A 10,491-nucleotide genomic window follows, 5' to 3' on the forward strand; every position below is an offset into this window, starting at 1 on the left:
TTCTGAAGGGCCACCATCATTGTCAGATCAAACATGGTTTGACTCCTCAAGAACCAATTTTTGCTGCCTTGGGAGCAGTATCTTCCACAGTGAGAATGCATGGTCTGTGGTAATGTCTTTTTCTACTTTCTTTGGGTTTGTTTTCCTTTTCTTCCAGAGATGAAAGCTTAGTTCATTCACTTTCAATATATTTTTTTTTTTTTTAGATTTTATTTATTTGAGAGAGAGAGAACGAGAGCACACGAGCATGAGAGCAGGGTGAGGGGCAGAGGGAGGATCAGACTCCCCAGCGGGGGCTGGATGCAGGGCTCAATCCCAGGACTCTAAAATCATGACCTGAGCCAAAGGCAGCTGCGTAAGCTACTGAGCCACCCAGGTGTCCCTTCTTTTTTCTTTTGTTGATAAACAATTTAAGGCTATAAAGAGCATTTCTTCCCCCAGCTGTTTTCTTGCATCACAGAAGTTTTGCTATGTAGTGCTTTTGGTTTTCATTCAGGTCTAAATTTTGTAATTGTCCCTCTTGCCTGAGTCACGTAGAGGTTTGCTTTTACATTTTCAATGCATGAGTTTGGGTTATATTTTTGTGGTGTTTTTATGTGATTACATGCCTGGAGTTTTTAAGACTGTTCTTCTTACTATATGGTCAATAAAAATGCCTGTAATCTTTCAACAATAAGTTTGGTGTTTACTGTAGGCTTTTGATGGATACTCTATTAATTTAAGAAATTATCTTTTTTGTTACTAGTTTGCCAAGGTGTTTTCAAATTAAATCACAAATTGCTGTTAAGTTTTCACAAATACTTATTTGGGAATCAACTTAGATGATCATGCTTATTTCTTCCTGATTTCTATTAAGAACTTTGATATATAACATGTGCTTCTTCCACCCTATGCTTTCCCTTAGAGACTTAACTCTGTACGTTCTCTGAGCCATATTTGTATTCCTATTCTATTTTTTTTTAATTTATTTCAGAGAGAGAGAGAGAGAAAGGAGCAGAGGGAGAGGGACAAGCAGACTCCATGCTGAGCACAGAGCCTGACTCGGGGCTGGATCCCAGGACCCTGACATCGACACCTGAGTCAAAAATCAAGAGTTCTAGGCTCAACAGGCTGAGACACCCAGCCACCCCGAGTATTCCTATTCTATTTCAATGGTGATATTCCTGAGACTAACCAAAAAAGTTGAAAGTATTGTCTACATATTCTATATCCAACCTATCTCAGTGTTAAAAGGATGATTTTCTAATGGTTTATCTACAGATTTAGGTAGGTATCTCTTAATATTCCCTTGGATCTGAGATCCCTGGCAGAAGTAGGCATTCTTGTTTTCTGAAAGCTAGTCTTCTTCTATTATAACTCAGTGGGTTCCAGTCACCTCCTCTAACCTAGTAATGACTAAACTACCACCCTCTTCTATAGTCTTATCTTTAACATTGGTTGACTTCTGACCTTTTTTTATTTTCCATTTATATTATGAATTCTAACCTCTAAGAACACAACCTTTTTTCTAAAGAAATCCTTCCCTCCCTCTAGTTCAATTGACCCATCTTTATTCATTTTTTACCCTCCCACTCTTCCATTTTGACATCAAGATCTAAACATATATTTGAAACATATATTCCTACTGTATTTCCTCAAAAGACTTGATTCCTAGGGAAAGAAGAATCCAGGCACACCCTTTAAAAATACTCTTCCTATTCTTTGGGGTTATAATGGCATGGCTTCTCTCTACCCCAAGCCCGTATATAACAAACATTTGCATCCTCTTTTTTATATTTATGATTAAAATCCACCATCCCTCTGTGATAAAACACAGATTGAGTCCCTGAAATTTCACTGTCGGGGTTTATATAGGCAACATACCTGGCACCAACTTGGGACAAAAATAGAAGATTACTCTAGATACCCCTTGTGAAATAAAGAACTTGATCCCTCCCATAGGTCTCTCCTTGGCCCTATAAAGGATGCAATTCAGATCAAGATAAAAGGGAACAGGTCGCCTGGGTGGCTCAGTCAGTTGAGTTTCTGCCTTCAGCTCAGGTCATGATCCCAGAGTCCTGGGATGGAGTTCCATGTGGAGCTCCCTGCTCTGCAAGGAGCCTGCTTCTCCCTCCCCTCTCTGCCCCTCTCCAGGTCATGCTCCCTCTCTCTCAAATAAATAAAAATCTTAAAAAAAAAAAAAAGATAAAAGGGAACCAAATTGGGTGAAGCTGATCTAATGTCACCTGCTAATCCCCAGCACAGTTTTAGGGATAGAATCTGCTAAACTTGTGTTTTGAAGCTCACACGGAACTTATGCCATTGCACCTTGAAGTCCTCATCTACAATTCTGGCTGACAATAAAGGCAGCACAAATTGTTCCATTCAATAGTGCTTCTCCCGGGGTGCCAGGGTGGCTCAGTCGGTTAAGTGTCTGACTCTTGATTTCGGCTCAGGTCATGATCTCAGAGCCCTGGGATCAAGCACCTCAGGTTCCGTGCTCAGTGCAGAGTCTGCTTCAGGATTTTCCCTCTCCCTCTGCCCCACCCTGTGTTCTCTGTCTCTCTCAAACAAATAAATCTTAAAAAAAAAAAAAAAAGAAAAAGAAAATAGTGTTTCTCCGTTCTGTAGCAAGCCTGTCTCAACTATGTCTACGTGAATTAAGATCAGCCACAGTGGCCTGTGCAGCTTACTTTTGCAGAGTCCTATGTCCAGTACCTCTAAAAAAGTAGCTTGGCGGGGGGGCAGCTCGTGGGTGGCTCAGTCAGTTAAGCACCTGCCTTTGGTTCAGGTCATGATCCCAGGGTCCTGGGATCGAGCCCTGTGTCTGGCTCCCTGCTCAGTGGGCAGCCTGCTTCTCCCTCTCCCACTTCCTGGTTTGTGCTCTCTCTATCCCAAATAAATAAAATCTTTAAGAAAAAAAAAGTAGCTTGGGTATGGAAGCTAGTTACTATAAGCTTGGCTTGGACTTGAAAAGCCCAAAGAACTGAATGGTCCAAGATCGCTAAGGTGCCAAAGGCCTATGCCCTGGCACACCAGACATCCCATCTCCATGTGTCTTATTTTGGATCCCTAATTCCTATCAAAGTGCCCATTTCTCAAGATATACAGCCAAAGCATATTTGCATGTGTTGGGGCTTAAGGGAGAAAAGTAATCGTATCCCTTTCCCCTCTAAGTTCTCAGCCACCTGTGTAATAGATATAGGAATCAGACTAATAAGGATCAAAATGTCAATATTTTGTTGATGAAGCTGTATCCATGGCCAGAATTGGGCCTTCTAATACCATTTGCCTCTCCCATCACTCCCAATTCCTGATATTGGGATTACCCACCCAAAGGAGAATATACAAAGCAACACTTACCTGGATTGCTGCAAGGGGGCATGGCTGCTCCAGAAGTGGAAACAGAGAGCAGTGCTCTTTCGACCTGCCTCTGGAAGACAGGTCTGGGCCTCAGCAGGTGTGCTTATTAGGTGAAAGCTGGATCTGAATGGACTGCATACACATTGTAGGCAAAAGGGTACAAGAGAAAGAAGAGAGCTTAGAATGCGTGTGTGTGTGTGTGTGTGTGTGTGTGTGTGTGTGTACAATAACCCTCTTCCCTGTGTCTCCAATAAGAGAACACAACCTTCCTTTGGGGAAAAGTGAATAAGAGGTAGACGGGCCAAGAGTAGTATCCAGTGTGGTTGCCTACTTGGAGAACAGGGATATAGGGACAAATGACAGATTCTTGTCCCTGGGGATAGGGGAAAGGCCTGTACTCTTCACACCCTCCCAGCAGGGACTGGGGATCCAATTCCCTTGCACCCAAGATCTAACCTGCATTCATTCCCAGCTTCCAGCCCAGAATTCAGGAAGAGTTCTATCAGTAGATTCTGTTACTAGATTTGGTCATTCCTACATCAGAACTCAGTATGGCCTGGGTGGGGACAAGCCCAGAGGTTCAGGCTGACCCCAACTAATCCCCAGACTCATTCACTAATTGAGTTCCATCTGTTTAACAAGACTAAGAAAGACTAAGAAAGACTAGCCTATGGAACACCTGGGTGGCTCAGTCAGTTAAGCATCTGCCTTTGGCTCAGGTCATGATCCCAGGGTCCTGGGATCGAGCCCCACATCGGGCTCACCTCTCAGTGGGGAGCCTGCTTCTTCCTCTCCCCCTCCCCCTGCTAATGTCTTCCCTCCCTCTCCCCCCTTTCCTTGCTCACTGGGGAGCCTGCTTCTCCCTCTGCCCCTCCCCCTGTTTGTGCTCCCCTCCCGCCACCCGTAATAAATAAATAAAATCTTAAAAAAAAAAAAAGACTAGCCTACAAATCTTGCCTCCATTATCTGGCTACTCTAAGTGTTTTGAGTGTCCCCCCCCCCCCGCCTCCCCACCATCCCAAGTCCTAGGAATCACCATTGGAAGACATGCCACACTTAGATTGTCAGAGACCATCCACAGACAAAAGTCCCCCAGGTCGAAAAGCCCAAATAAGGACACTGCTTAGAAGCTTGAGAATCAAAAGTTATTTATCAAAGGGTGGTTGGAAAAGCCAAGCATTCTTGAGCCCAATTCCAGAATAGTTAGTGGGAGTCTCTCTCCTGTTAGCTTCATTGTTCATCTACCCGATGGCGGATCTTCTACTGAAGGAGACAAAGGGGAAATGACAATCCTCAAGGGGGCCCAGAGTGCCCTTCCCGTCCAGTCCCAGCTGAGGAGACAAACAGAGCAAAGGAGGACTCTTCCCACCACCAAAACCTACCTCCATAATTGGGGGCCTCCTCTTCCCATATGTAACTCAAAAAGAGCCCCACCCACCCTGCTGAGTCTGCATCAGGAAACACTGACCTCTTCAAAGTCATAGGGCATACCCTTTGGGTCCTTCTTAAGGACCTTTCCCTCACTTAGTGCAGGAGCACCTGGTAGAATCCCATGTCAAGTTTGTATCACTCACTCAAGGAAAATAGAATGCCCAGGACCAGAGGAAGAATAGAATTGGCACTGAAAATTAATCTACCAGGTCAAAAGATAGTCTCTCCCCACATGCCAAACAGTCATTCCCGTTGTAGGTCCACATGGTGTGGAAGGAGGGAATGGACTCAACCTACTGGGAAAAGGGCTTTGGGGTTAAACACAACAGGCAAAGAGTTCAGCAGGGACTGGACATTTGAAGGAACTTAGAAGTAACAGGGATTAGGGAGGGAGGGAGGGAATACTGGTGGCAGGAAGGGAGAGTGGTGTCCTTTGACTAAGGGCCCAGAGAGAGAGGAGGTGAGGTAACCAAGCCTGAAGGAAAGAGTCACTTAGAAAGCCAAATACCTAAGTTCTAGTCATGGCTTTTGCCAGCAACTCAGCATGAGACTTTAAACTTTTCTAGGCTTCCGTGTCTTCATCTGCAAAACAGGGGAAAGCAGTTTGTTTATCTAGATGCCTGTTATGGTCCTTTGAGATTATGGCACCCTCCACAAATGGGATTGATGGACTACTACAAGATATTCAGGAGGGGGCCGCAGGGACCATACCAGAGTAAGAAATTCCTTTCAGCCCCATCTCTAGTAAAAGGGTCACATGTATACATATTCACACATACATAAGCAAAGTGGCCGACAACTTCATTCATAGCAGCAGAGATACATATAGAAAAATAAATACTGCTGATGCTTGATTCCTGCACTGGGGCAGAGGGGTCCTGAGGGTGGAACTTGGAGGGACTTCAAGGTAAAGGGAGAAGGGTCCTCTTATTTGATAATAATTTTTACCTTGCTAGTCCTTCCCCAAATCCAGGGCAACCAGATCTTTGGAGAAAGCCACTCACATCCTCCCCTCCCAAAACCATCAACTCATTTGCTGCAAAAACAAAAATGCACAGCTCCCAAGGGAAATAAACCCCTCATTAGCCACTAAGAAATGAACAGAATCTACCACACCTGAGATTACTTGGACTGGGCAGCTGGAACCACATGCCCCTATTTCCCTGAATGTTAACAATGGTCCTGAAAGGTCTTGTTTTGGACCTATCTCACCCAAACTCACCAGAGGGTGAAACGGGAACTAGCCTGGACCACTCTTTCATTTCTGGTGCTTTTGTGGTTGTTTACAAAATTTTAAACCAATCTCACTGTGAGAGTGAGCCAGGAAGTTCCCCTCCCCAAGTAGGAATCCAAATGGGAAGAAAGGCTACCACACAAGTGCAGGGTTCCAAACCATGCAACAGGTCCTGCAAACAGACTCACACGACTCCGCAGACACCAAGAAGCATCTCCCAGCCATACATTCACATGGACTCTTACATGGCCTCTCCTAGCAGAGGTAGCTGGGGCAATTGGGGAGTGGAGGACATCAACCTCCCATCAACCTGGGATCCCTGTTTAAAAGATACTAAAAATAAATTAGTAAACATTGCTATTTACAGAAATAGAAATCATTTCTGTTTCCAAAGGCCTCTCACCATCCCAGTCCTGGACATTTCCAAGACTGCCACCCCTGCCACCCTCTCCAAGGTCCGCCCTGGTGGGTGGGTAAGACACCAGAGTCCTTTGAGACTGGGAGCTCCTCAGGCACCTGAGAATTCCAGTTTCACATCTCTGGTTCCAGGGGGAGGGAGAATCTTCAGGACTCTGGAGAGTACCAGGGTTCATCCCTTCTCACCAGTTCCAGGGGGCTGTCTTGAGGCAACCCTCCTTTTTAGGTTGATATACGTGTCGTAAGAATTCCTGCTATTTTCGGGCCCCCAGTCCCTCCCCAGGGTCCAACGTGCCTGCCTGGACCGACCCTCGAAGCGGAGGAACCAGTCTGTGCCTTGGTCTAATGACTCTGGGAAAAGAGGGTTGGGCAAAGAAAAGGCAGGGGCAACGGCCTGGGGGATCGTCCTTGCGGGGACAACTAACAGCAATGACTGTCAGACAGGCAGCTGGTGAGGCTGGGCGCCTGGCCGGGGACGGAGCTGGAGCTGTCCACCATGCCGGTGGGTTGCGAGTCGACGCGGGGAGTGCGACGGCGCCCGCGGTACTCGATCATGTCGGGATGATAGGCTGGGTGACGGCGAGCGTGCTTGGTCAGATGGTCGCTCCGGGAGAACTGCTTGGGGCAGAGGGGACAGGAGAAGCGCTTCTCGCCCGTGTGCGTCCTGTAGTGGCGGGCCAGCTCGTCGGAGCGCGTGAACTTCTTGTCGCAGTCGAGCCAGTCGCAGGAGAAAGGGCGCTCACCCGTGTGGGTGCGCTGGTGGGACTTCAGATGCGACGACTTGTAATAGGCTTTGTTGCAGCCCGGAAAGGGGCAGCGGTGGCGCTTGGCAGCAGGTGTAACCGGCCTCCGACGGGGCACCGGACCCGTGGCGGGGGCGGGGCTGGCCCCAGGGGCCGCGCCGGGGACCGCCCCGGGGACCGCAGGCGCTCCGGGGACGGCCGGCGCTCCGGGGACCGCGAGCGCGCCGGAGGAGTGCGCGGGTCCGGAGATCTCCGCCGCGCTGTTGGCCGGGGCCGGCTCTGAGCCCAGGGTCGGGCCGGAGCACCGGGTCGTGCCGGAGGAGCCGGACGAGGCGCGCAGAGCTTCCCCCGAGTTCTCCCCGAAGCCCTCCCCAGAGCCGCCGCGCAAGTCAGCCAAGACGCTTGCAGCCAGCAGGTGGGGCGCGGCGCCGCCCGCGCCGGGGCTGGGGGCGGGGACCTGGGGGAGCGGGGGGACAGACGCGGGTCCCGGTGGCCCCGGACCCGGCAGAGCGGACTCCGGCGGCGCCGCACCCACCTCCGAGCCGGCGGCTCCGCCCGCGCCCTCGGGGTCCGGCGGGCGGCGGTGAACCACGGCGCCCGCGGACATGGACACCAAGCACTCAGCGGCGAAGTAGTCCAGGCACGCCACGGCGGCGGACATGCTGGCACCGCCGGGCCGCCGGCGAGCGCCGTCCGAGCGCGGCCGGCCGCGGGCGAGAGAGTTCTCGGGAGCGTCCGTCCCGCAGCCTCGGAGCGAGAAGCAGGAGGCCCGGTGCGCGCCGCCCGCCGCCCGGCGCCGCCGCCGCCGCCCGCGCGGAGCCCGCCCCGCCTGACGCGCCCCTGACGCACCGGAGCCCGCGGGGGCGGCGGGACCCGCCCCGGCCCGCAGGACACCCCCTCGGAACGCGGGGCCCACCGGGCTAAGTCATTTTTAACAGCCTAAGAAATTATCTTGTCTTCGCTTTCTTGCCTCTGCTGGTGAGCCAGGTAATTTTAATAAAGAGAAAACTCCCCGATCGTAACTTCTGGGCAGCCTGCCGGCTTCGCCCCCCTCCCTCCCCGCCGCGCCCGCTGGTCCTCCGCCAGCTGGGTGTCCGGCGGAGTCCGAGAAACTTTTTTTTTTTTTTTTTTTAAGGAAAAAAAAAATGCTAATACCTGATATGTCTTTCGATTCATAATTACGGTTGTTAGTTAAGCGGGCTGAAATTACATTGCATTTCTGTCCACCGCTGTCAGACCAAATTTAAAATATCCCCAAGTCTGCATCAAAAAAAGTTTTCTCATTTAACAGTTCCACTGTTAATCCAGAGTCGGTACCAGTTCCCTAAATAGATCCACTACGTAGCCATTAATTAATAGCATTTTGAACCAGAAACATTTCTAACCTTGAAAAAGCAAAGAATCCTCTCATGGTTGAAATTGAAACTTAAAATCCTTTGAGTAACGATTTAACTATTCAACCAACGAAAGAAAAATGCATGTTTAAACTGCATTAACCTGTCACAGGCATACAAACAAATTTCCACGCTGAAATATAAATTATAGACTAGCAGCGAGATAAACACATTAAAATGGACTCCCACAATTTTAATAATAGAAAGTCACGTTTCCAATTAGGCAGCATCTTTTATTTTTCTTTTGACAAAAATTAAAAATAAGAAAATGTAGCAAATGATATAGAATTGCTCGTGATTGTGCAGGGTTTTCTTTTTATGTGATCAGGTATATGTTTGATTTTTATTTTTTTTTTTTTGCATTTCTTCATTGCTTTTTTTCCTCCTCTGATTTTTGAAAAATTAAAAACACATAGAAAAGCAAACAGGATAATTTCTAAAAATAGTCATAGCACGGTTTTTGATGTACACAAGCTTTACTTATATACTGTTGAATTATGTGCATTTTATTTGTAATTCCTCAGTACTTTTTCTTTTGGAAATTGAAAATACATATACATCAAGAATAACATACATTCGTGTATTTACTTCCTAGAATAATGAAATGTAAAATATTTGTCATGTTTGCTTCAGGGTTTTTTTTAAAATTTATATTGAAAGATTGCAGATAGAGCTAAATGTCACTCTATTTCCCTCCCTAATTCAACTTTCTGCCTCCTTACTTCCCTAGGTAATCAGTATTATAAAGAGTGTATTCTTCCAGCATTTTTTATTATACCTTTATTACCTAATTGCTTATATATTTATATGTAAATATCTATACCCATGCTTGTGTACTTTAAATTTTCTTTATAAATGGTACACTAGTGTACATGTCATTTTGCAGCTTCCTTTTTCTCCTCAATATGATTTTGACAACTATCCATGTTGATACCTATAGAATCTGCTTTATTCATTTCAGTAGTTTTATTAATATTACCATCTATATTATTTTTATGGCGAGTCCATTCTAAGGCAGACAATTATAAAGTTCCTTGCCTCAAAATTTTAGACAATTGACTCAGTTTATCTACACTGGTGAAATTTCTATCAGAGAATTCTTTACTAGCTGCTTTTCTTTTAATTTTATGATTTGGAAAAAAATGTAAAGATATTTAAAAATGCAGAGAAGATATCACAAGCATCCACGTACCTATCATATAATTGGTGAATGCTAACGTTTTGCCAGATCTGCTGCAGGTTTTTTTAATTGACCTATTCAAGATTTCTGATAAAATTGAAGTCCCTTTGTACTCCTCTCCAAAACCATTCTTCACCTCTTTCTCCAAAGGCAAACACTATCATGAATTTAGCGTGTAACTTTCCCATTTAGGTTTTATACTTTTACTATACGTGAACCCATAAAAATGCAGAATATTGTTTTACTTGATTTTTAAAATGTGTATGTGCGGTGTTAGATTGTACATAATCTGACTTGGGGTGGTTCCCCCCCCCCTTCATGGTATGTTTTTATTCTATGTTGGTAAATATAAATCAGTTCATTCATTTTAATTGCTGTATTGTAGATCCGTGCATATAAATGTGTCTTGTTTATTCATTCCCCTATTGATGAATATTGAAGCTGCTGCCAATATTTGGGGCAATGCTAATATGAACATGCGTGTACATGTGTCCCTTGCACATATGTGAGAATTTCGCCCTGAATCTACCTAGATGGGGAATTGCTAGGCTGCCCGCACGTGTTGGTTTATTAGAGACTGCCAAAGGGTTCTGCAGATTACACACCCCCCCCCAGCAGCGGATGAGAGTTCTTGTCTCCCTCACATGACCTTCACCACTTTCTAGATTCTGAATTTTCTCATTTCTGTCAATTGGACTTTTTCAAAACCCAGTATCTTGTTTCATTTGCATTTCCCTCACCACCAGTGAG

The 10,491-nt window shown here is 46.4% G+C and overlaps 1 protein-coding gene across 1 annotated transcript; it reads right to left on the reverse strand.

The window, feature by feature from the left end:
• Positions 1-6,844: 6,844 nt before the first annotated feature.
• On the reverse strand, positions 6,845-7,828 carry KLF14 (KLF transcription factor 14). Its single transcript, XM_026514981.1, has one exon. It carries the CDS (start codon positions 7,826-7,828, stop codon positions 6,845-6,847), a length of 984 nt encoding a protein of 327 aa, XP_026370766.1.
• Positions 7,829-10,491: the final 2,663 nt, after the last annotated feature.

The sequence above is a fragment of the Ursus arctos genome, unplaced genomic scaffold, assembly GCF_023065955.2.
Source record: "Ursus arctos isolate Adak ecotype North America unplaced genomic scaffold, UrsArc2.0 scaffold_3, whole genome shotgun sequence".
Lineage (NCBI taxonomy): Eukaryota > Metazoa > Chordata > Mammalia > Carnivora > Ursidae > Ursus > Ursus arctos.